Source organism: Oncorhynchus mykiss, chromosome 18 (assembly GCF_013265735.2).
Source record: "Oncorhynchus mykiss isolate Arlee chromosome 18, USDA_OmykA_1.1, whole genome shotgun sequence".
NCBI lineage: Eukaryota > Metazoa > Chordata > Actinopteri > Salmoniformes > Salmonidae > Oncorhynchus > Oncorhynchus mykiss.
The window spans coordinates 34898834-34924917 of NC_048582.1; the positions used below are offsets into that span (position 1 = coordinate 34898834).

The window sequence follows — 26084 nt, forward strand, 5'->3', positions numbered from 1 at the left end:
ACTTTAGTGCCTTATTTCAAACAGGATCCATGTTTTGGAATATTTTTATTCTGTACAGGCTTCCTTATTTTCACTCTGTCATTTAGGTTAATATTGTGGAGTAACTACAATGTTGTTGATCCATCCTCAGTTTTCTCTTATCACAGCCATTAAACTCTGTAACTGTTTTAAAGTCACCATTGGCCTCATGGTGAAATCCCCTGAACAGTTTCCTTCCTCTCCGGCGACTGAGTTAGATAGGATGCCTGTGTCTTTGTAGCGACTGGGTGTATTGATACACCACCCAAAGTGTAACTATATAACAACTTCACCATGTTCCTAGGGATATTCAATGTTGGGTTATTTTTATACCCATCTACCAATAAGTTCCCTTTTTTACAAGGCATTTGAAAACCTTACTGGTATTTCTGGTTGAATCTGTGTTTGAAATTCACTGCTCGACTGAAGAACCTTACAGATAATTGTATGTGGGGGGTACAGAGATAAGGGAGTCAGACCCCTTGGCTTTTTCCACATTTGTTATGTTACAGCCTTATCCTAAAATGGCTAAAATATTTTTTCCCCCTCAATAACCTACACACGATACCCGATAATGACAAAGCAAAAACGAAAATATCACACTGACATAAGTATTCAGACCCTTTACTCAGTACTTTGTTGAAGCACCTTTGGCAGCGATTCCAGCCTTGAGTCTTATTGGATATGACGCTACAAGCTTGACACACATTTATTTGGGGAGTTTCAAGGATTCTTCTCTGCAGATCCTAACAAGCTCTGTCAGGTTGGATGGGGAGTGTTGCTGCACATCTATTTTCAGGTCTTTCCAGAGATGTTCGACTGGGTTCAACTCCGGGCTCTGGCTGGGCTACTCAAGAACATTCAGAGACTTGTCCCGAAGCCACTCCTGTGTTGTCTTGGCTGTATGCTTAGGGTCGTTGTCTTGCTGGAAGGTGAACCTTCACCCCTGTCTGAGGTCCTGAGCTCTGTGGAGCAGGTTTTCATCAAGGATATCTCTGTACTTTGCTTCGTTCGTCTTTCCCTCGATCCTGACTAGTCTCCCAGTTCATACCGCTGAAAAACATTGCCACAGCATGATGCTGCCACCAGCATGCTTCACCGTAAAGATGGTGCCAGGTTTCCTCCAGACGTGACGCTTGGCATTCAGGCCAAACTTGGTTTCATCAGAACAGAAAATATTGTTTCTCATGGTCTGAGAGTCTTTAGGTGCCTTTTGGAAAACTCCAAGCGAGCTGTCATGTGCCTTTTACTGAGGAGTGGCTTCAGTCTGGATACGCTACCATACAAGGCTTGATTGGTGGAGTGCTGCAGAGATGGATGTCCTTCTGGAAGGTTCTTCCATCTCCACAGAGGAACTCTGGAGCTCTGTCAGAGGGACCATCGGGTTCTTGGTCACCTCCCTGACCAAGGCTCTTCTCCTCTGATTGCTCAGTTTGGCCAGGCTTCCAGCTCTAGGAAGAGTCTTGGTGGTTCCAAACTTCTTCCATTTAAGAATGATGGAGGCCAATGTGTTCTTGTGGACCTTCAATGCTGCAGGCATTTTTTGGTACACTTCCCCAGATTAGTGCCTTCTCACAAACCTGTCTCGGAGCTCTATGACAATTCCTTCGACCTCATGGCTTGGTTTTTGCTCTGCACTGTCAATGGTGGGACCTTATGTAGACAGGTGTGTGCCTTTCCAAATCATGTCCAATCAATTGAATTTACCAGGTGGACTCCAATCAAATTGTAGAAACATCTCAAGGATGACCAATGGCAACAGGATGCACCTGAGCTCAATTTTGAGTCTCATAGCAAAGGGTCTGAGTACAAGTATTTCTGTTTTTATTTTGTATACATTTGAAAACATTTCTAAAAAACCTGTTTCCTTGTGATTATGGGGTATTGTATGTAGATTGATGAGGGGAAAAAAACAATTTAATCAATTTTAGAACATGGCTGTAACGTAACAGAATGTGAAAAAAGTCAAGTGGTCTGAATACTTGGGCGCCGACAGACAGCTCTGCTTCTAGCTCCTAAGTAACTTTGCAGTATTATATTTTTGTGTGTTATTTCTTACATTATTAGCCCAGAATGTTTTTTGTTTTATTACATACAGCCTTAATGAACTTTTGGATATCAGAGCGGCAGTAACTTTGTTCGAACTCCCCAGGGCAATTGAAGTTATTCCAGATGCTGCTCCATGATGCTGCCGGCGAAGAAGAGGTATTCGGTGTGGACTTGAAGTCTGACTCAGGAGGCACACCATCCACCGCTTCCGAGTACATTACTCGCTAAATAAAGTAGAGTCTCTGAATAAAGTCGACGAGCTCAGGGCGAGGATCTCCTTACAGAGAGACATCAGGGACTGTAGCATACTCTGTTTCACGGAATTATGGCTCTCTCGGGATATACTGTCCCTGTCCATACAGCTGGGTTTGCAGTACATAGACAGGAATAAAGAACTCTCCAGGAAGAAGGGCGGTGGTGTATCTTTCATGATTAACTACTCATGGTGTGATTGTAATTACATACAGAAACTCAAGTCCTTTTGTTAATCTGACCTAGAATACCTCACAATCAAATGCCGACTGTATTACCTCCCAAGATAATTATCTTATAGTTATAGTCACAACTGTGCATATTCCCCCTCATGCCGATACCACGACGGCCCTCAAGGGACTAACCTGGACTTTGTGCAAACTGGAAACTACATATCCTGAGGCTTCATTTATTGTAGCTGGGGATTTTAACAAAGCAAATTTGAGGATAACGCTACCAAAGTTCTATCAACACATTGACTGTAGTACTCGCTCTGATAAAACACCCGGCCACTACTACTCCCCCTTTTGAAATGCCTACAAGGCCATCCCCCACCCTCCCTTTGGCAATTCCTATCACGACTCCATTTTGCTCCTCCATTCCTACAGGTAGAAACTCAAACAGAAAGTACACGTGCTAAGGTCAACTCTGGGCTGACAAATCTGAATCCATGCTTTACGATTGTTTTGATCACGCAGACTGGGATATGTTCCGGTAGCCTCTGAGAATAACATTGATATACACATGGACACTGTAACTGAGTTAATCAGGAAGTGTATAGGGGATGTTGTTCCCACTGTGACTATTAAAACCTAACCAAACCAGAAACCGTGGATAGATGGCAGCATTCGAGCAAAACTGAAAGCGCAAATCATCGCATTTAACCATGGCAAGGTGACTGGTAATATGGTTGAATACAAACCCTGTAGTTATTCCCTCCGTAAGGCAATCAAACAGTAAAAACGTCAGTTCAGAGACATTGTGGAGACGCAATTCAACGGCTCAGACACAAGACGTATTTGGCAGGGTCTACAGACAATCACGGATTACAAAGGGAAAACCAGCCACGTCGCAGAGACCAACGTCTTGCTCATGGACAGGCTAAACACCTTCTTCGCCAGCTTTGAGGATAACACAGTGCCACCGACGTGACCGTTCCCACGGACTGTGTGCTCTCCTTCTCCGTGGCCGACATGAGTAAGTCATTTAAACGTGTTAACCCTCGCAAGTCTGCCTGAACAGACGGCATCCCTAGCCGCGTCCTCAGAGCATGCGCAGACCGGCTGGCTGGAGTGTTTACGGACATATTCAATCACTCCCTATCCCAGTCTGCAGTCCCCACTTTCTTCAAGATGTCCACCATTGCTCTTGTACTCAAGAAAGCAAGGTATATGAACTAAATTACTATCGCCATGAGGCACCCACTTCTGTCGTCAGTGCTTTAAGAGGCTAGTTAAGGATCACATCACCTTACCTGACATCTTAGACCCACTTCAATTTGCTTACCGCCCCAATAGATCCACAGATGATGCAATCGCCATCAACTGCACACTGCCCTATCCCATCTGGATAAGAGGAATATATAAGTAAGAATGTTGTTCATTGACTATAGCTCAGCATTCAACACCATAGTACCCTCCAAGCTCATCATTAAGCTCGGGGCCCTGGGTCTGAAACCCACCCTGTGCAACTGGGTCCTGGACTTCCTGACTGGCCGCCCCCAGGTGGTAAAGGTAGGAAACAACACCTCCTCTTCGCTGATCCTCAAGACAGGGTTCCCACAAGGGTGCGTGTTCATTCCCCTCCTGTACTCCCTGTTCACCCATGACTGCGTGGCCACGCACGCCTCCAATTCAATAATCAAGTTTGCAGACAACACAACAGTCGTAGACCTGATTACCAACAATGACGAGACAGCCTACAGGGAGGAGGTGAGTGCACTGGAGTAGTGGTGCCAGGAAAATAACCTCTCACTCAACGTCAACAAAACGCAAGACCTGATCATGGACTTCAGGAAACAGCAGAGGGAGCACCCCCATCCACATCGACGGGACCGCAGTGGAGAAGGTGGAGAGCTTCAAGTTCCTCGGCGTACACATCACTGACAATATGAAATGCTCCACCCACACAGACAGTGTGGTGAAGTAGAAGAACCTCAGGAGGCGGAAGAAATTTGGCTTGGTCCCTAGGACCCTCACAAACTTTTACAGATGCACAATTGAGAGCATCCTGTCGGGCTGTATCACCGCCTGGTATGGCAAGTGCACCGCTCGCAACCGCAGGGCTCTCGAGAGGGTGGTGCAGTCTGCCCAACGCATCACCGGGGGTACACTGCCTGCCCTCCAGAACACATACAGCACCCGATGACACAGGAAGACCAAAAAGATAATCAAAGCCATCAACCACCTGTTCACTCCGCCATCATGCAGAAGGTGAGGTCAGTACAGGTGCATCAAAGCTGGGACCGAGAGACTGAAAAACAGCTTCTATCTCAAGGCCATCAGACTGTTAAATAGCCATCACTAGCCAGCTTCCACCCGGTTACTCAACCCTGCCCCTTAGAGGCTGCTGCCCTATATACATAGACATAGAATCACTGGTCACTTTAATAATGGAACACTAGGCACTTTAATAATGTAACGCTAGGCACTTTAATAATGTTAACATTCTGCTTTACTCATCTTGTATGTATATACTGTATTCTATTCTGCTGTAGATTAGTCAATGCCACTCTGACATTGCTCGTTCTAATATTTATATATTTCTAAATTCCATTCTTTTACTTTTAGATTTGTGTGTGTGTTGTTGTGAATTGTTAGATAGTACTGCACTGTTGGAGCTAGGAACACAAACATTTCGCTACACCTGCAATAACGTCTGCTAAAAATGTAAATGTGACCAATAAAATTAGATTGGATTTATTGCACAGTGTGAGTTTTTTTTACCCATCTACCAATGGGTGCCCTTATTTTCGAGGCATTGGAAAAGCTCCCTGGTCTTTGTGGTTGAAATTCACTGGCCGACTGAGGGACCTTACAGATAATTGTATCTGTGGAGTGGTCATTCAAAAATCTTGTTCAGCACTATTATTGCACACAGAGTGTGCATGCAACTTATTATGTGACTTGTTAAGCACATTTTTACTCCTGAACTTATTTAGGCTTGCCATAACAAAGGGGTTGAATATTTATTGACTCAAGACATTTCAGCTTTCCATTTGTTCTTAATTTGTAAAATATTCTAAAAACATAATTCCACTTTGACATTATATGGTACTGTGTGTAGGCCAGTGACAACATCCCAATTGAATCCATTTTGAATTCAGGCTGTAACACAACATGTGGAAAAAGTCAAGGGGTGTGAATGCTTTCTGAAGGTGCTGTATATGCATCAGCTAATACCAACTCAGAAAGTCATTGTAGGATTGTGTAGGGGTCTTCTTTTTCCCAATATTGCATGTCCCTTTGGAGTGGAAATCTCTATACCCCCTGGTTTAAACTGTGCACCTGAACACATCAAAACCCTATCAGTCCATAATCTCCATCTCTTACTGGCTCAATGTCTAGTATTTCAGCTCAAGGCTTTCTTGGCATAGTGTCCTTGTACAGGCTTTGATCAACTCTGTGTATTCTATGTGTGCATCCCAAATGGCACCTTTTCCCCTATAATAGTGTACTACTTTTGACCAGATGGTGCACAACCTGCACTATATAATGAATAGGGTGACATTTGGGATGAAGCCTATGTGTGTGTTTGATCATGAAAACAATTTTAGCAGCAAACTATGAGGATCACAAGACATCACCCTTGCTGCGTTTAGCAAGAGACACTCGCTGTGTTCCCTGAGTTCTACTACTCATAATTATTGTAGAAGTGCATTTAGCCGGCATATACTCAGTGGTCTAAAGTACTTAAATAAAAATATTTTGGGGGTATTTGTACTTTGCTATTTATATGACTCTTTTTTTTCACATTTTTCACCCCAATTTCATGGTAGGTATCCAATTGGTAGTTACAGTCTTGTCTCATCGCTGCAACTCCCATATGGAGAGGTGAAGGTCAAGAGCCAAACCCTCCCCTAACCCGGACGGGTCAGCTGCGACAGAGCCTGGACTCGAACCAGGATCTCTAGCGGCACAGCTAGACCACTGTGCCACTATTTATATTTTTGACAACTTTTACTTTTACTTCACTACATTCCTAAAGAAAATATTGTACTTTTTACTCCATACATTTCCCCTGACAACCCAAAGTAATCGTTACATTTTGTATGCTTAGCAGGACAGGAATATGGTCCAATTCACACACTTATCTAGAGAACATCCCTGGTAATCTCTACTGCCTCTGATCTGGCGGACTCACTGAACAATAATGCGTTGGAGTGTGCCCCTGGCTATCTGTACATTTTAAAAACAATAAAATGGTGCTGTCTGCATTGCTTAATATAAGGACATTAAAATGACTTATATTTTTACTTCTACTTTTGATAGTATATTTTAGCAATTACAGTTACTTTTGATACTTAAGTATATTTAAAACCAAATACTTTTTGACTTATACTCAAGTACTATTTTACTGGGTGACTTTCACTTTTACTTGAGAAACTTTCTATTAAGATATCTATAATTTTACTCAAGTATGACAATTGGGTACTTTTTCCACCACCGCATAGACTTTCAATGTCATTTCTTCAAAATTCCTGGGAAGCAAAGGACCATACTTGCGGCATTCCGTAAGTTACCCAATTTGACATGAATGAACCTGATAACTTATTGTTCAAACCATATCTGTGCAAACAAGATTTTATTGTCTCAATTACATTCACAGAAGGCTCATGATAAGATCATTTGGCTCATTTAAATATACAAAATATCAGGGAAGCAACTTTTATTCGGGAAATTGCATTTTTGTCCCCCCCGGTTTTATCGTTGGAATGTGATACAAAAATAGGCAACATTAGGACCATGCGGACACCTCCAAGCGGTCAGGTAGGCTGTTTGGAGTGTTTATCCAACTAGATAAAATATATATATATATATATATATATATATATATATATATATATATATATATATATATATATATATATATATATATATATATATATATATATATATATATATATATTATATATATATGTATATTATATATATATGTATATATATATATACAGTTCCAAATACAATTCCAGGCAAGATTTTAGACACACCTACTCATTCAAGGGTATTAATTTATTTTAACAATTTTCTACATTGTAGAATAGTGAAGACATCAAAACTATGAAATAACACACAAGAAATCACGTATTAACCTAAAAACTAATCAAAATATATTTTATATTTGAGATTAATCAAAGTAGCCACCCTTTGCCTTGATGACAGCTTTACACACTCTTGAAGAGTTGAAGTTTAAAATTGTAAATATATTTGTTCAACCCTTTTTTGGTTACTACATGGTTCCATATGTGTTATTTCATAGTGATGTCTTCACTATTATTCTACAATGTAGAAAATAGTACAAATAAAGAAAAACCTTTGAATGAGTAGGTTTGTCTAAAATCTTGCCTGGTACTGTATACATATACTACCGATCAAAACTTTGGGGTCACTTAGAAATGTCCTTGTTTTTGAAAGAAAAGCAACATTTTTGTCCAATAACACAACATCAAATTTATCAGAAATACAGTGTAGATATTGTTAATGTTTTAAATGACTATTATAGCTGGAAACGGCTGATTTTTTATGGAATATCTACATAGGCGTACAGAGGCCCATTATCAGCAACCATCACTCCAGTGTTTCAATGGCACGTTGGGTTAGCTAATCCAAGTGTATAATTTTAAAAGGCTAATTAATCATTAGAAAACCCTTTTGCAATTATGTTAGCACAGCTGAAAACTGTTGATCTGATTAAAGAAGCAATAAAACTGGCCTTCTTCGGACTGAGAATCTGGAGCATCAGCATGTGTGGGTTCGACTACAGGCTCAAAATGGCCAAAAACAAAGCACTTTCTACTGGAACTCGTCAGTCTATTCTTGTTCTGAGAAATGAAGGCAATTCCATGAGAGAAATTGGCAAGAAACTGAAGATCTCGTATACAAAATCAAATGCAAAATATACACACTCACATCACACTTCAAACTTTTAAAACCACATGATTCACATTGAGCAAATGACATGTTTCTTCCCTCTCTCGAGATATCAATGACATGATGGGATAGTCCTTTAAATAAATAATAACGCAGAAATCTCCCTCATACAAGTTGTTCAAACAGGCGTATCAACATTGATCTGAGTTAATGGTTTACACATGGACCATGATGAACATAATTATCACCTTACCTAATAGCACTTTCAAGTGCTGCGGGCCCTATATTACACAATATTTCACCGTCCTCCTTCCTTTAGCTTCAGCTAAACCTGTTGCTGGCTTCCTCCTTAAAGCTGTGACTAACCACAATCCTTGACTGAGAGCCTAATTCAGCCCCAACCCCACCCCCACCCCCACACTCATCCCAGACTCCGCCTCCCCCTGACAGTCTGCCTGCTCCACTTTCACCTGACCGCCCTGTGAAAAAAAACCCTCCCCCTCCTTGAACCCATAGGCATAACCATCGTCCATGTCAGCAGCCGCTGTGGTGTTACTACTGGCAGCGGCTCCATCGTAGCTTTCGGCCAGTCTCTCACAGCGTGCCTGGTGGCGCAGGAAACTATCCCTCCAGATGACCTTCTTCCCACACAGGCCACACTCATAGGGCCGCAGCCCGCCGTGAGTCTTCAGGTGCTTGGTGAGGTGGTGCTTCATCTTGAAGCTCTTGGCGCACACGGGGCAGGCGAAGGGCCGCAGGTTGAGATGCTGCATCTTGACGTGGCGGTCACGCATACTCTTCAGGGTGTAGGCCTTCCCACAGTGGCAGAAGTGCACTTTTCCTGTGTAAGGGGCCCCGGCAAGGGAGATGGAAGAGGAGGAAGATGGGATGGGGGGTGAGGAGGAAGGGGGGAATGGAGCAGGAGATGGGGACAGGTGGCAGCTGGAGGTGGAGGTTGGGGTACCACCATCATGGGTCATGTTTGACCCATTGGGCCAGTTCAACCCTGAGGCCCCCAGGATAAAGTCATTGTCATCAGGAGAGGTAGGTACTAAGGGTCTCTGAGAAACTTGTCCGGTGCCATCCTCAATCTCATCATAGGTTTCCCTTCCAAAGGCACCATCCGCAAATCGGCCAAAGTCCACTTCCCCCTCGTCATCTTCTTCGTCGTCTTCTCTTCTGTAGTCTTCCTCTCCAGGTTGCAGCCTAGCTACTTGCTGAGACCAGGGACTCGCCTGCCACTGCTTTTGGGTAGAGGGTGTAGAAGCTAAGCAGGAGGGTCCAGGAATCACCTCATCTGGTTCCCCAGCATGGGGAGAAGTCAGGGCTGAACTTCTCCCCAACTGTCTCTCCTCTTTCTTCTGCAGCTCCCCTGAGATCTTTCTCCCCTCTGGCTGTCCTCCCTCCTCACCTTGGTGTACACTAGAGTGGAAGTCCACTGGAGAAATACAAACAGAGTGATGTACAATGGACATAGAGAAATATATAAAGATATTGTATTTAAGGCACTGGGAGGTGTGCTTATCACGGATAAGTGCTTATCCTCTCGTAAATATGAGACACATGTTTAAAGGGACAATCAGCAGTTGAAACAATAACAATGCGAATCCCCGCCCCCGGTTTCGGTAAAAAGCTAAGGGATGGGGCTAGATAAATGTAGCCACTCTCAAAAACATACACAGAGCTATGGATGCAAGGACTGACCATCCATGATATCAAAAATATAGTTGTAACCATGTTTTGAGGCTATATAGTTTTTGTTTACATTACTTTGTGTACAAACATTGGAGTAAAATTTATATATAATTATATATTATATTTTATATTTTGGCTTCTGATGGGGTACGTCTTATAAATGAATGACTTATAAAAGAATGATATGTTACCCAATGATTATTGAAGAATATAACTTATAAAGAATATATATATATATATATATATATATAACTTATAAAGAATATATATATATATATATATATATATATATATATATATATATATATATATATATATATATATATATATATATATATATATATATATATATACATACACTACCATTAAAAAGTTTGGGGTCACTTAGAAATGTCCTTGTTTTTGAAAGAAAAGCAAATTTTTTGCCCATTAAAATAACATAAATTTGATCAGAACTACAGTTTAGACATGGTTAATGTTGTAAATGACTATTGTAGCTGGAAACAGCAGATTTTTGGGGGAATATCTACATAGGTGTACAGAGGCCCATTATCAGCAACCATCACTCCTGTGTTCCAATGGCACGTTGTGTTAGCTAATCCAAGATTATCATTTTAAAAGACTAATTGATCATTAGAAAACTATTTTGCTAGTATGTTAGCACAGCTGAAAACTGTTCTGATTAAAGAATCAATAAAACTGGCCTTCTTTAGACTACTTGAGTATCTGGAGCATCAGCACTTGTAGGTTAGATTACCGGCTCAAAACGGCCAGAAACAAATAACTTTCTTCTGAAACTCGTAAGTCTATTCTTGTTCTGAGAAATGAAGGTTATTCCATGCGAGAAATTGCCAAGAAACGGAAGATCTCGTACAACTCTGTGTACTACTCCCTTCACAGAACAGCGCAAACTGGCCCTAACCAGAATAGAAAGAGGAGTGGGAGGCCCCGGTGCACAAGTGAGCAAGAGAACAAGTACAATCGAGTGTCTAGTTTGAGAAAGAGACACCTCACAAGTCCTCAACTGACATCTTCATTAAATAGAACCCGCAAAACACCAGTCTCAACGTCAACAGTGAAGAGGCGACTCCAGGATGCTGGCCTTCTAGGCAGAGTTCCTCTGTCCAGTGCCTGTGTTCTTTTGCCCATCTTGATCTTTAATTTTTATTGGCCATTCTGAGATATGGCTTTTTCATTGCAACTCTGCCCTTAAAAATGATAAACTTGGATTAGTTAACACAAGTGATTAGTGATGGTTGCTGATAATGGGCCTCTGTACGCCTATGTAGGTATCCATAACAAAATCTGCCGTTTCCAGCTACAACAGTCATTTACAACATTAACAATGTCTACACTGTATCTCTGATCAATTTGATGTTATTTTAATGGACAAAAATGTGATTTTCTGTCAACAACAAGGACATTTCTAAGTGACCATATACAGTTGAAGTTTACATACACTTAGGTTGGAGTCATGAAACTTGTTTTTCAACCACTCCACAAATGACTTGTTAACAATAACTATAGTTTTGGCAAGTTGGTTAGGACATCTACTTTGTGCACAACACAAGTAACTTTCCCAACAATTTTTTACAGACAGATTATTTCACTTATAATTAATTCACTGTATCACAATTCCAGTGGGTCAGAAGTTTACATACACTAAGTTGACTGTGCCTTTAAACAGCTTGGAAAATTACAGAAAATGATGACATGGCTTTAGAAGTTTACGAAATCAGCCATGACCTCAGAAAAAAATTTTGTAGACCTCCACAAGTCTGGTTCTTCCTTGGGAGCAATTTCCAAACGCCTGAAGGTACCATGTGAATCTTTACAAACAGTAGTACGCAAGTTTAAACACCATGGGACCATGCGCAGCCATCATATCGCTCAGGAAGGAGACGCATTCTGTATCCTAGAGATGAACGTACTTGGTGTGAAAAGTGCAAATCAATCCCAGAACAACAGCAAAGGACCTTGTGAAGATGCTTGAGGAAAAAGGTACAAAAGTATCTATATTCACAGTTAAACGAGTCCTATATCGACATAACCTGAAAGGCCGCTCAGCAAGGAAGAAGATACTGCTCCAAAACCACCATAAAAAAGCCAGACTACAGTTTGCAACTGCACATGGGGACAAAGATCGTACTTTTTTGAGAAATGTCCTCTGGTCTGATGAAACAAAAATAGAACTGTTTGGCCATAATGCCCATCATTATGTTTGGAGGAAAAAGGGGGAGGCTTGCAAGCGGAAGAACACCATCCCAACCGTGAAGCACGGGGGTGGCAGCATCATGTTGTGGGGGTGCTTTGCAGCTGGAGGGGCTGATGCACTTCACAAAATAGATGGCATCATGAGGATGGAAAATTATGTGGATATATTAAAGCAACATCTCAAGACATCAGTCAGGAAGTTAAAGCTTGGTCACAAATGGGTCTTCCAAATGGTCAATGACCCGAAGCATACTTCCAAAGTTGTGGCAAAATGGCTTAAGGGCAACAAAGTCAAGGTATTGGAGTGGCCATCACAAAGCCCTGACCTAAATCCCATAGAAAATTTGTGGGCATAACTGAAAAAGTGTGTGCGAGCAAGGAGGCCTACAAACCTGACTCAGTTACACCAGCTCTGTCAGGGGGAATGGGCAAAAATTCACCCAATATATTGTGGAAAGCTTGGGGAAGGCTACCAGAAACATTTTACCCAAGTTAAACAATTTAAAGGCAATGCTCCCAAATACTAATTGAGTGTATGTAAACTTCTGACACACTGGGAATGTAATTCTCTGAAATACCAATTGAGTGTTTGTAAACTTCTGAACCACTGGGAATGTGATGAAAGAAATAAAACCTGAAATAAATCATTCTCTCTACTATTATTCTGACATTTCACATTCTTAAAATAAAGTGGTGATCCTAACTGACCTAAGACAGGGAATTTGTACTGGGATTAAATGTCAGGAATTGTGAAAAACTGAGTTTAAATGTATTTGGCTAAGATGTATGTAAACTTCCAACTTCAAGTATATATATATATATATTATATATATATTACACACACATACACACATTGTATATTTAAAAAAAATATATATACAAATATAAACACTTTATAAACACATCAATGTCCAAGTCCTGTTTACATTTCACATTCTAGGACTACTTACCAGAGTGTCCTCTCAGCTCAGGACCCTCCCTCTTCTCCTCTTCCAACTCTTTTCCCATTCCTTCACTTGCTTCAATCACTCTTTCAGTCCCCTTCTTCTCCTGAGGATCTTCCCCATAGCCACTTCCTCTGTCCCTGCCATGCAGCTTCTCAGGACTTGGTGGTGCTGCCCTCTGTCTCTGTCTAGCTCTCAGTCTCAATGCCTCACCAGGAAATCCCCCGTGCCTGGTGTGGTTATGGTCCAGTCCTCTCCCATCATGATGGCTTAGGGGGCTGGCTTTGCTGTGGCTGGACATCCACACCTCCTCACAGCTGGAGTAGTCACTCTCCCCAGCAGGGTGGGAGTCCAGCTGTGAGTCAGCTAGGTTCTGGACAGGCATGGACATGGCTGGCTGGGGTGAGGGCCTGGGGTGGCCCCACCTGGGGAACTGATGGGGCCTCCTCCACGTGGCCAATGGCGGCAGAGCATTCTGCACCTGGCCGTAGGTCCTCGTCTCCTTCTCTTTCCCCTCTCTCTCCATGTATAGGCACTCAGTGCTGCTTGGGGACTGCTGCCTTGAGGAGGCACCATGGCGTGTGGCAGCTGCAACATCCACAGGGTTGCATTCTGTTGGGGGTCGGGGTCTCTTCAGGATCTCTGTGCATTTGTCAACAATATGCCACATCTGGAGAAAGCTGGCTACCGTTACATAGTTGACAATGTCATCACGCACTATGCTCAGTCGGCCGGTGTAGGCTGAACTCAGGACACTCTCAAAGGCCACAGGGTCCATGACAGAGGGCAGAGACACTGTCGTCACATTCTTCAGCAACACCTGGCGAAAGTAATGGAAAAACCTAGGTTTTCGAAGCTATTTTTCCAGACAACAATGCACATGACAGAGCAAAGACACAAACTACTATTGTGTAGAGACAGGCAAAGACAGACGTCTCGCTCTAATACACTAGTCACGGAAACCCAGACCTAGGCAACTGCAGTGACTAGCCTATGTTTGGGATCAATAACGGACTCTCTTGGTACCTTCGAAAAGGGGTACCAAAAAGGGGTACCTTCGAAAAAATTCAGGGGAGGGTCCTCTTCAGATAGACATAGGCTAGTCACATAGGCTAACTCCGCCTTTTCCTCTATGCTGTTAACGTACAGAGAGACTACTAGTACACACGCTCATAAACACAGACAGACCTGATCGTGAAAGTATGGCGAGGAGGCAGCCAGCACACAGCGGTGGGCCCTGAACACCTGTCCCTGCACCTGGATGGAGAGGTCACAGAGCCGGCCCTCCTCCCGCTGTCCATTCAGGCTGTCCAAAACTGCTGCACGCACACTGGGGAAGCATACTTGGACCACCGGGCCAGCAGGGGCACCAGAGACAATGCAGTCCTGATCCATTGTGCCTAAAGAATAAAGAAGAATAAAATCATCCTGTTAGCTAGCTAGCATTTACAGTTAGTGCTATCTGGGGATCCTTGGGATGTCCCTAAACCATAACCTGAACCCCTACCCTTGTTGGGTTTTGAGAATGTGAAATCTACTTATTCATGTCACTGATAGAATGCTAAGGTTTAGAGGGTCTACACCGGAAGGGTTATAGGAGGAAGGTATATAGTGTGTGCAACTAAGCTTGGAATGTGTTGAGTGCAGGGAAGTGATTACATGTGGCAGGCATTGATAAGGGGAGACGGGTGGAGATCTTAGAAACTAACAATGTCACTGAGGGAGAGAGGGTCATGTATAACGTTTACATTATGTCAGGATATGTTACTGTTAACCCTCAGTGATCTTATGGGAGGGATCCTCTGGGAGGAGAAGACACACAGTCTGGTATCAATAACCACGACAGCCTTGAGTTGGGGAGGAGTAAGCACTATGGGGTAGAGGTCAGGTTAGATGAAGTGAGGAAGAACAGATATCACTAAGGTTCTGTCGAAACAACAGAGATGGATTGGCTGTTCAGTTGATTAGGTGGAGACTCAACCTAGGAGAAAGGGTTAAATATCAGTGCTTGTGTGAAACGTCATTTGTCTGAATTACAGCTGTAATGACTCTTTGGGAATAATTCAACTTGGTAAAGCTTCTCTAGTGTCCGTGAGTTATTTACTCTGAAAATTAGGTTCTAACACCATTTTAAATGTACATTTCAATGGAGAAGGGTGCAATTGTGGCCTGCAATTCAGGGTGTTCCTGCATGTTGGCATTCCTGCATCTGCAGGAACGCCTCTTTATACTTCTATTGGTCCATTTTTAACCTAGGACAGGCGAGAGGTGGGGGCACTCCAGTACAGTAAGTTCCCGTTGGTTGCCATCCGCCAATAAACCCCACAGAAGAAAAAGAGGTGAGGGTGACAACGGTAGACAGTGTCCTTCGTCTCCTCCTGTCGGGCATTGTTTTCCTGCAGTTTTGTTAACGACGGCGAGGACAGGTGTTTGGCCGGCGGGAGCAAAGGACATTGTGTGCTAGCTAGCTAGTCCTAGGAAAACTGAGGTACACAGCATGCGGGAGCAACACCGTGAGCTCGCTAACTACCAAGTTAGCGAGCACACAGTGTATTTAACTAGCAAGCTAGCTAGTTAGTTAGCACACAGTGTCGTCCCCACCTCCCGACTGCTGTGTACCGTAGTAGCTAGCGGGAAGTGGGGATGACCGGTAGGCAGTGTCCTTTGCACCCGCTGGTTGGGGCACTGATTTCCCGCAGTTCTGTAAAATATGGTCAGGGCAGGTGTTCTGCCGGCGGAAGTGAAAGACACTGGTGTCGCCCCCGCCTCCCGCTAACGTAAACTCACTCACTTTTGTACATCGCCTTGGTCCGTACAATTGACCTTGTTTTAGCGCCCCGAAAACATAATACTTCCAGATCAACTGTAATGTCAATACCATTGTAAAGCACAATTTCTTCCCTTTCCAACAAAATCAATAACATGACCTAAACGCTGCCCGTTTCTGCATAATTCAACAAGACAATGAGCTCTGTCGGGTCTTTTTAAAAATGGCGGGTGGGGAAGCGAAACTAATGCGTGATAGTGAGAAGGACAGTTGTCGTGTGGGAAAACTGCTTTTTTTCACTCGATCTGTCCAACTTATCACCTTATCGCATCTAAAATTTAAATACAACACTATAAAGAGTTTATATAATGTGTCATTACATACTTATTTGAAGGTTTGTGTCGAATTTGAATATTTTTTTCAGGGCGGTGCTAAAGTGATCTTCAGAAGTAAACAGCGGCTTTGAGAGTCATGATCGCATGCAATGATGACGCAAAAAATGACTAGGTATCCCCCCTCTTACCCCCGTCACTGTCCATTTCTTGTTTTTAAACGATGAGAGAAGTGCTAAAACTGTGACTAAGAAAGTTCTTAGTCAACAAAGCATGCAAGAGTCATGAGGCTAATAGCAAAATGCACAAGTAGGCGTCACCCACTTGGGAGAAGCTTTTATTTTTTCTGAAGGCAGATTTCTTGTAGAAAATGCCAGTGGATGGTCTTTGAACAGCAGGAGGCGGCTTCAAGGCCTCTGGATCTGGGTGGGGTAGCCTGCCATGTATTGGGCTCAAAGGCTTCAACAGTGTAGGGAGCATTGAGTGTAGGAAGCATTCCAAGTAATTCCATCCAAAATCCGGTTGTAGGTTTGCTGTTTCGATTTGGAATGAAGGTTATGTTGTTTAGGGTAGCATCCTGTGTATGTCCATCCCAAAAAATCTAAGTTAATCTAACTCTAAATCTATCTATTTTTAAAAACATGCTGAAAAATGTGGGAGCTCATCTGCTCAAGACCTCTCTCTCCGGGGTGACCTCTCTCATGTAATGGACATACACAAAATGTTCCAAATTGGTGAAGTGAAATGAAAAAAACTACTTATTAAAAAAAAAAAAAAAATTTTTTTTTACCTGAAAACTGTTGCGTGCGGATGTATTCACCCCCTTTGCTATGAAGCCCCTAAATAAGATCTTGTGCAACCAATTACCTTCAGAAGTCACATAATTAGTTAAATAAAGTCCACCTGTGTGCAATCTAAGTGTCAAGCTAAGCTACAAAGCTCCACAGCGGAGATTGGAGTATCCGTCCATAGGACCACTTTAAGATGTACACCCCACAGAGCTGGGCTTTACGGAAGAGTAGCCAAAAAAAGCCATTGCTTAAAGAAAAAAATAAGCAAACACATTTGGTGTTCCCCAAAAGGCATGTGGGAGACTCCCCAAACATACTCTAGTCAGATGAGACTAAAATTGAGCTTTTTGGCCATCAAGGAAAACGCTGTCTGGCGCAAATCCAACACCTCTCATCACCCCGAGAATACCATCCCCACAGTAAAGTATGGTGGTGGCAGCATCATGCTGTGGGGATGTTTTTCATCGGCAGGGACTGGGAAACTGGTCAGAATTGAAGGATGGCACTAAATACAGGGAAATTCTTGAGGGAAACCTGTTTTAGTCTTCCAGAGATTTGAGACTGGGATGGAGGTTCAACTTCCAGCAGGACAAACTGCTAAAGCAACACTTGAGTGTTGTAAGGGGAAACATTTAAATGTCTTGGAATGGCCTAGTTAAATATTAAAGATTGCTGTACACCAGCGGAACCCATCCAACTTGAAGGAGCTGGAGCAGTTTTGCCTTGATGAATGGGCAAAAATCAAAGTGGCTAAATGTGCCAAGCTTATAGAGACATATCCCAAGAGACTTAAAGCTGTAATTGCTGCAAAAGGTGGCTCTACAAAGTATTGACTTTGGGAGGGTGAATAGTTATGCACGCTCAAGTTTGATGTTTAAAAAAAATCTTATTTCTTGTTTGTTTCGCAATAGAGATTGACCTTAGATTCTGCATCTTCAAAGTGGTAGGCATGTTGTGTAAATCAAGTGATACAAACCCCCCAAAAATGTATTTTAATTCCAGGTTGTAAGGCAACAAAATAGGAAAAATGCAGAGGGGGGTGAATACAAGCCACTGTAGTCTGCCACTTAAAGAAGAAGAAGCAGAAGCTCCAACTAAAACATTGAATTGAAATCTGTGCTTCACGCGCAGGCTGCCAGTTTGAGCGCATCCGTCAACCTTCCAATATGATTCCATAAGGAAGTTTGGTAAGAGCGCCCGGTAAAGCTATACAACAACAACAACACAGCTGGAAAACAACGACAGTTTCTAGAAATGTACACCTTTTTTTGAATTTATTTTTTTAGATTTGACTAAGTGGTAGTCCCTGTTCCCCTGCATTCTTGTTTGACTTTTGTAAGTAAATCGGAGGTTTGTTGGGGAGAAGAACGTGAAAGAAAGATTTGCAAGCAAGCTACTGTAAAGCTAGTTAATTTAGCTGGCTGGACACGTTACATTTTTAACATTCATTGCATCTGCCATAGAGTCCAGTTTCATAATATTACCATACGTCCCAGCTGCCCACGTCAACATCGTAGGCTTGCCTCAGGTAACTTATTATTAACAAGGTTACGACTACTTGGTGCGCAAGCTCACTGTTCACCTGGATACACGTGTTGACCCACAGTGCGAAGCGACGGATGGCGCTTATCCATCAAATGTTAAACAATTATTTTTTGGGGACAAAAGTGTAAAACCTAAAGAAACGTGTGTCCCTGTCCTCTTTTTCAAGTGTCCGATTTAAAAAAGAGGAAGATTTTTATTTATTTATTAAGAAATAACATTTTATGTTTTTACGATTTGTTGTTTCTAAATGCCTGCTGGGTAATTTCGAAATCTGTCGGTTCGTAGACATCTAATTGAGCGAATGCTGCGCAGGTTCACTGAGTTGAAAACCAAATTAATAGGGCTATCTCATTGATTTGTAGATCTGATGCAGTTGCTTCCTCAGATTATGAGCCTAGCAAGTGTCGTAAATGAGTTATGTAGTACCCACAGAAGGCCACAGGGAGGAGCAAGAGATCTATAAACCTATACTGTTTTTTTGCCTTATAAACCCTAAACCTACGTATAACCTATTTTAGTCCTAACCCTAACCCTAGGTATAACCTATTTTAGCCTTAACCCTAACCATAATTCTTGGGTAACGTAACCTAGAACACTTTTAGATAACAATTTTACTAATAATATGATGTTAGTAAATACCAACGAGCTCTGCTGTCATCAAATGCTAGCCTTTCAAATGTCAGAAATTTCACATTACTGTTGGAACTCTAAGGATGCCCCATTGTTTACCCATGAGGATATTCTACACAGACATGTCTGTCTATTTCGGCAAATATCTCACAATGTGTATATTTCGATTTTTTCAAGTCGGACACCATTTTAATCAGGAGAATATCCTCTTTGTAATGATGGAAGTCTGGGCAGAGAGCTCGTTTGTCATCAAATTCTAGCTCCAAAATACTTCTTGCCCTTTGAACCCTGAGCTCCGGCCATTGTTTTCCTATGGAGAGACTGGGCAATGAGCCCAATATTTTCCCTACTTACGCAGACATAAGCACAGTTGACACCATAGAAGTGCAGATGTTTACTTTCTACATGAGTTGTTCTTTTTCAGTTTCATGCTAAGAACAGATTGTAGTGGTAAAATAAAAAGGGATACATTTCTTTGTACCATTTAGAGGACATTGAATTCCAAGCATCACTCCAGTTATAAGAGGCTCTGCGAAGGTTCGTTTCAATTCATTTGCTAAGGCCTCGCGCTAGTGTTCTAGCTCAGCCAACGTTCTTTGGCCATTTTTCAGCCTTGGGTGAATATTGACGTGTTATATGGTCCAGCCGAGTGTGAGATAGAGAGGGGGAAGAGAGATGATGTCAACATTGTCGTGCTAGCTGTGTGTGTATATGAAAGAGGGGGGGATGGTACATGAATACACAAAACATTAATTGTTTGTGTGTGTAAGAGAATAAACTAGGCTCATTCTTGAAACTTGTACCCCCAATATGGATGTGAACATTTTCCTGATTCATCACAGATTTTGTATTTGAAAATACCGTACATTTTGCCAATCCCTGCTCTCCATCAACACACATTCCAAGGTTATACCTGTCAACTGCCCTTTTCAATTCTTGATTCTCTGTTTTTGCATGGATCTTCTAGCTTGGATGGAAGGAACAATTGGAAGGACTACAGAAGTTATCCAGCCTGCTGACTAAGAAATGTAAATAGACAGCAAAGCATAGGCTCTCTCTCTCTCTCTCTCTGTGTCTGTCTGCCTAACTGCCAGATTGCTGAGGGGCAACATAGTCAATGTACTTGCTAGGCTAAGTCTAACTTGGTGAAGACCTTAGGTAATTGTTAATAATGATTAGTCTCTGTCTTTACATTTCCTGAAATATGTCAATGATATGATGCCTCTACAGCAGTTACCAATGTCCTATTCTACCACGTTCCACATTCTGCCACAGTCATGTAAAGTTTCTCAAATTCTCTCTTGCTCATACTCCCTGTTGCTCAATCAAACACGTGTGCAGTTGCAGAGAAGAGGAAGAGATTTGCCAATTACACCCATTTCTAGCACTGTTTGTTGCAGCAATGGTATGACGGGACAACTTCTGAACAATATCATATTTTATTGTATCTTTACACACTACCGTTCAAAAGTTTGGGGTCACTTAGAAATGTCCTTGTTTTTGAAAGAAAAGCACATTTTTTGCTCATTAAAATAACAGCAAATTGATCAGAAATACAGTGTAGACATTGCTAATGTTGTAAATGACTATTGTAGCTGGAAACGGTGGATTTTTAATGGAATACCTACATAGGCGTACAGAGGCCCATTATCAGCAACCATCACTCATGTGTTCCAATGGCACGTTGGAACAGCATCCCGGAGTCGCCTCTTCACTGTTGACATTGAGACTGGTGTTTTGCGGGTACTATTTAATGAAGCTTCCAGTTGAGGAATTGTGAGGCGTCTGTTTCTCAAACTAGACACTCTAATGTACTTGTCCTCTTGCTCAGTTGTGCACCGGGGCCTCCCACTCCCACCTCCCATTCTATTCTGGTTAGAGTCAGTTTGTGATGTTCTGTGAAAGGAGTAGTACACAGCGTTGTACGAGATCTTCAGTTTCTTGGCAATTTCTCAATTTCTCACATGGAATTGCTCAGAACAAGAATAGACTGATGAGTTTCAGAAGAAAGTTATTTGTTTCTGGCCATTTTGAGCTTGTAATGGAACCCACAAATGCTGATGATCCAGATACTCAACTAGTCGAAAGAAGTCCAGTTTTATTCCTTCTTTAACCAGAAGAACAGTTTTCAGCTGTGCTAACATAATTGCAAAAGGGTTTTCTAATGATCAATTAGCCTTTTAAAATGATCAACTCAGAACGGCAGGTAGCCTACTGGTTAGAGCAGTAGGCCAGTCACGGGCCAGTCACCGAAAGGTTGCAAGATCAAATCCCTGAGCTGACAGGGTAAAAATCTGGGCAGTTAACAAGGCAGTTAACCCACTGTTCCTAGGCCATCATTGTAAATAAGAATGTGTTCTTAACTGACTTGACTAGTTAAATAAAGTTTAAATAAAAAATATATAAATAAAATAGCTAATACAACGTGCAATTGGAACACAGAAGTGATGGTTTCTGATAACGGGCCTCTGTACGCCTATGTTGATATTCCATAAAAAATCTGCCGTTTCTTGCTACAATAGTCATTTACAACATTAACAATGTCTACACTATATTTCTGGTCAATTTGATGTTATTTTAATGGACAAAAAAAATTGCTTTTCTTTCAAAAACAAGGACATTTCTAAGTGATCCAAAAACCTTTGAACGGTTGTGTACGTACTTGAATTTTTGCATTTAACTTTCTTTTTTTAAGACTGCCAAACTGTCCTCAATTGGGAAACCTCTGACAGGAACAATGTCCTCAGGATTATGGAGCGGTGTGTTTATAAAACGTTGTTTGAATTACAACATGTATTAGGATTAAGCAAAACTTTACCATTTAGAGAGGAGTTAAACATTTCCATTATCCAACTGTTTAATTTTGATATCCTCTTAAAATGTTTCAGATTGATGACCAATTAATTAATGTACCACTTCAATATGAAGGGACAGAGGAGCAAACATGCTGTTGCTATCGCTCTTAGTACTGTAGATTCTGACTGTTAAAGATATTTTACTGTGCGTTACCGTTATGTCTAATGTCCTGCATGCCCACATGATGCCAATCATCTTTTTATTTGACATTTTTTAGGCTTACAGTGTCATGAAAACCAAAAAACTCAGGAGGTTGATGTGTTGCGGGCCCTCTGAAAATTCCCGAAATGTGCCCCTAAGTCATGTTGGAGAAGGACGCAAAGTATGTAAGCAAGTTGCTCTTTTTTAAAGACATTTCTAAGCTGCCACAAAACTCAACTAGTACCATGGAAATACTTTTAGTCAGCTGAGTCCACAAAGTTTCTTCAAGAATCTCCTTTCTAGTTTGCTTATAAAATCTCTAATTGATGAAGTTGTAATGCGCTGATTCTCTCCGCAGCAGATCTGATCCATCACACGACTCTTCAAGAGGGCCACTACGCTCTAGATGTCAGAGTTCCCTGATGAGGATCTACCCCATCACACCACTCTAATGAATCATTCAATAAAACAATGGGTCTTTATATACTCCCAGTATTTCTATGCATTATGAAACAATTACTGTATGCAGATGTGCAGAAAATTGTGATTGCTTGACCTACTTTAAATGTAAGAATATGTTGCTGATTAACTTGAATTGGGGACTATGGAAACAAATAGAAATGTAATGAACAATGTCTGCAATATCCAACTTCATCCTCTGCAATACTTTTTTACAAAAGGTAGAACCTAAAAGGGTTATTCAGCTGTCCCCATAGGAGAACCATTTTGGGTTCTATATAGGACCCTTTCCACAGAAGGTTCAACATGGAAACCAAAAGGTTTCTCCCTGGAACCAAAAAGGGTTATTCTATGGGAACAGCCAAAGAACCCCTTTTGAACCCTTTTTTTCAAAGAGTGTAGGTAATAAGCTGTAGTCAGGGGGTTATTACCAGTTTATAACAAGGTCTTAACTATGACCTTGAGAGCGTTGGGGAGTGTAGGACTAGTAACCGAAAGGTTGCAAGTTCGAATCCCCGAGCTGACAAGGTACAAATCTGTCGTTCTGCCCCTGAACAAGGCAGTTAACCCACGGTTCCTAGGCAGTCATTGAAAATAAGAATGCGTTCTTAATTGACTTGCCTAGTTGAATAAAGGTAAAACATTATTTTTAAAAGTAGGCTACATATGGCAGTCCAGAATATGGTTTATTTTCTGTCAGTAAAAAAACATTGAAAAAACCTAATTTTTTAACCAGTTTGCAACCTGAATGAGGCATACAAAGTTGCCATATTGACTTATTTTCAACCAGGTTTTGCTCACTGAGAAGCCCCCCTCTTAGTGTGAGTGAGGTGAATTTGAAACAACTGATTGTAATGTGTATTAGAAGTAGTGTTCACATGCAAACTTTACATGTCTGAACTCAGAATCAAACATGCTTCCCAAAAAGAACATGTTTGCTGTGGTAGAATGCTTATTTTGATTGGCAATTTTCTGCATTTATCAGAGTGCCATCTTGTAGCCTGATTTCAGATGTTTCCATGTAAAAGGGATTTTTAGGGGAATCGTTCTTGCAAAGCATGTACATTTTTTTATCGAACTATATTATATTAATATGACTATCCACAATCATCACATTTTTGTGTGCAGGTAACCATACTATCAAATCCTCACTGCAAGTTCGCTAGCTACAGCTTCACTTGCAACATTGTATTAACTAACCTATTCTGTGCCCTCAGTTTCCTGGGCCAGTGAGCTCCGGACAGACAGCTGTTTTTTTAGGACGTTTCCACTGGATATATGGGATCATCAGATCACGATATTTCGCTCTTTCACTTTGAGACTTGGTAATTATCGACGCCGAGGGAGCGAAACAACGCCCCTCTATATGTAGCCCATGTATCTGAAGCTGTATGGCCGGAAATAGTGTCATGTCATACTCTTTTGATCCAGACAGCATCAGATACATGGTCTACAAATATTGAGACAGAGGGGCGCTGTTTCGCTCGCCCGGATACGTCTTTCTGTCGGTGCGCGTCTCGGTCAAATAAATGAACAATATTTCAATATTTGATTTGGACGGGCAAGGAGGTAAGGTAGGGCGGGCAAGGAGGTAAGGTAGGGCGGGCCAGACCCTTAAAACGACCCTGAGTTCTGGGAACCATTTCGCTCCATCTTCCCCCACTGTCGGCCGCTGGGCGTGCTCTCATCACCATCTGGTGGTGAGTGGAATGGAAACGCCAACCGGATGCTTCAGATTTATACAACCGGTGAAACATTTGGTTCTATCTGTGGTGTGGCTAGCTAGCTTGTTAACATTATCTAGCTACATTAGCTAGCTAGCTACAACCAGAAAGGGTTGAACGGCCCAACCGTAATCTTCGCAGCCCTAACTGTGCGCAAATTCATTGTCAGTCTAATATAGCCAGGAACAGTGAACATTAGCAAGACCAATAATTGTTTATCTAGTCCATTCAACTCGTAGTCAGTGGCTAGCTAGTTAGGCTAGCCAAGTTAGCATGAAACAAAAATGTGTGCAATTCTATTAGCTTCAGTTAGCTAATTACCTCTTATCAGGTTCTCCAAACGCGAAACGAGTCTTCAACATATGCCAGTGATTTCAGCTAAAGCACATTCTTTGCAGCGTTGTTCAATCACTCAGTCCTTCTCGTTTGGTAACGCACACTCAAACTCGACACAGTTCCATCATGTCAAGTGGGTGTAGGGTGGGAGTGTAGAGCTTGTCTGCGACTGCCCGTCATGTACCAAGTTCCAACCATTGCTAACTCATGTCGTTACAGTAGCACAGAACTAAAATAATGTAGGTTTGGGCAGCTACCAACCCCTCTTTATTTATTGTCAATATACCCGATTCCTAGAACTACCCATCCATTATCAGAGGCTGATAATCATTAGAGGCATGGTCATTATAGCCTTGGCACTTTTAGTGATGAATTATCTATTTATTCATCTATTTATTAGGAGTTTAGGCCTATCATCACAATGAACATAATAAAAAGACAAGAATACTTGTGACTTTATGATTTTCATTTAAAAGAATGCAGACTACTTAACCTTTATTCATGATTTTACAATTAGAATATCCCTATAAAAAGGCTGGCTGCTACATTCTTGTCCCTTTTTTCATTACCATAAGCAGTTCACTTTGCAGAAAAATTCATTGAAAGTATAGGGAGCATTATTTTTTCCACCGCGATCAGCGTTTACCCCCTTATTGTTTTTACCCCTACAACAATGACCATGTGGTAAAGGGACCAGCACACTGTGTGCTTTGAGTTCCACCCATAGACTTAGATAGACATTGCTTTATTGTATGTCCCATTATGGCATCTCTGAGAGCATGGGAAGTGCCATTGAGGCCATCTCCATTTTGAAGTAGTCCATTTTCTCCTTCTGCTACTTCTATGAGTTGGCAAGCAAATTGAAAGGGTGCATACTGCCCCCTGGAGGGTGTTGTTTGAACAGGTATAAAGACACTGCCACCTGCAGTAAATGTGTTTACTGACAACAAAGCCCTGAGACAGGGATTATACTACCAATGTAGCGAAATTGTTGGTAACAGCTCCATGGTGTGGCATGAACCAACAACCCTGCTAAGGGTGATCACACTGTCACCTGTGCCATGAAGATTCAGACCTCTTGGCATATAGTTTAGCAGATCCCAATGAGTTCTGGAGCAGTTGCAATCATTTTCAATGTATTTCCAATTGTCAGTGGAAAGGGAACCATAGCAGAACACATGGCAGTCTCATCTCGCTTAACAGTTCTTATTCCTGCACAGAGTCACACACAACAAGAACAAT

At 41.8% G+C, this 26084-nt stretch overlaps 1 protein-coding gene and 1 long non-coding RNA gene across 2 annotated transcripts; one reads left to right on the top strand and one right to left on the bottom strand.

Moving 5' to 3' along the window:
• Positions 1-8289: 8289 nt before the first annotated feature.
• zbtb22a (zinc finger and BTB domain containing 22a) lies at positions 8290-25123 on the bottom strand. Its single transcript, XM_021571750.2, has 4 exons — positions 24828-25123; positions 14450-14661; positions 13268-14081; positions 8290-9846 (listed from the first exon to the last, which is right to left on the bottom strand). Exons 2-4 carry the CDS (start codon positions 14654-14656, stop codon positions 8795-8797), a joined length of 2073 nt encoding a protein of 690 aa, XP_021427425.2. The 5' UTR covers positions 14657-14661; positions 24828-25123; the 3' UTR covers positions 8290-8794.
• On the top strand, positions 19704-22918 carry LOC110496074. The gene is made up of 4 exons (XR_002469505.2): positions 19704-19863; positions 20294-20354; positions 22400-22504; positions 22682-22918. It is a non-coding gene; the product is annotated as an uncharacterized LOC110496074 (long non-coding RNA).
• Positions 25124-26084: the final 961 nt, after the last annotated feature.

Coding starts and splice junctions, on each gene's coding strand:
- zbtb22a (XM_021571750.2), bottom strand. CDS start 14,656: ATGGATCAGGACTGCATTGTCTCTGGTGCCCCTGCTGGCCCGGTGGTC. Junction 14,082..14,449: donor CGCCATACTTTCACGATCAG/GTCTGTCTGTGT, acceptor TACTTTCGCCAG/GTGTTGCTGAAGAATGTGAC. Junction 9,847..13,267: donor TGAGCTGAGAGGACACTCTG/GTAAGTAGTCCT, acceptor GTATTTCTCCAG/TGGACTTCCACTCTAGTGTA.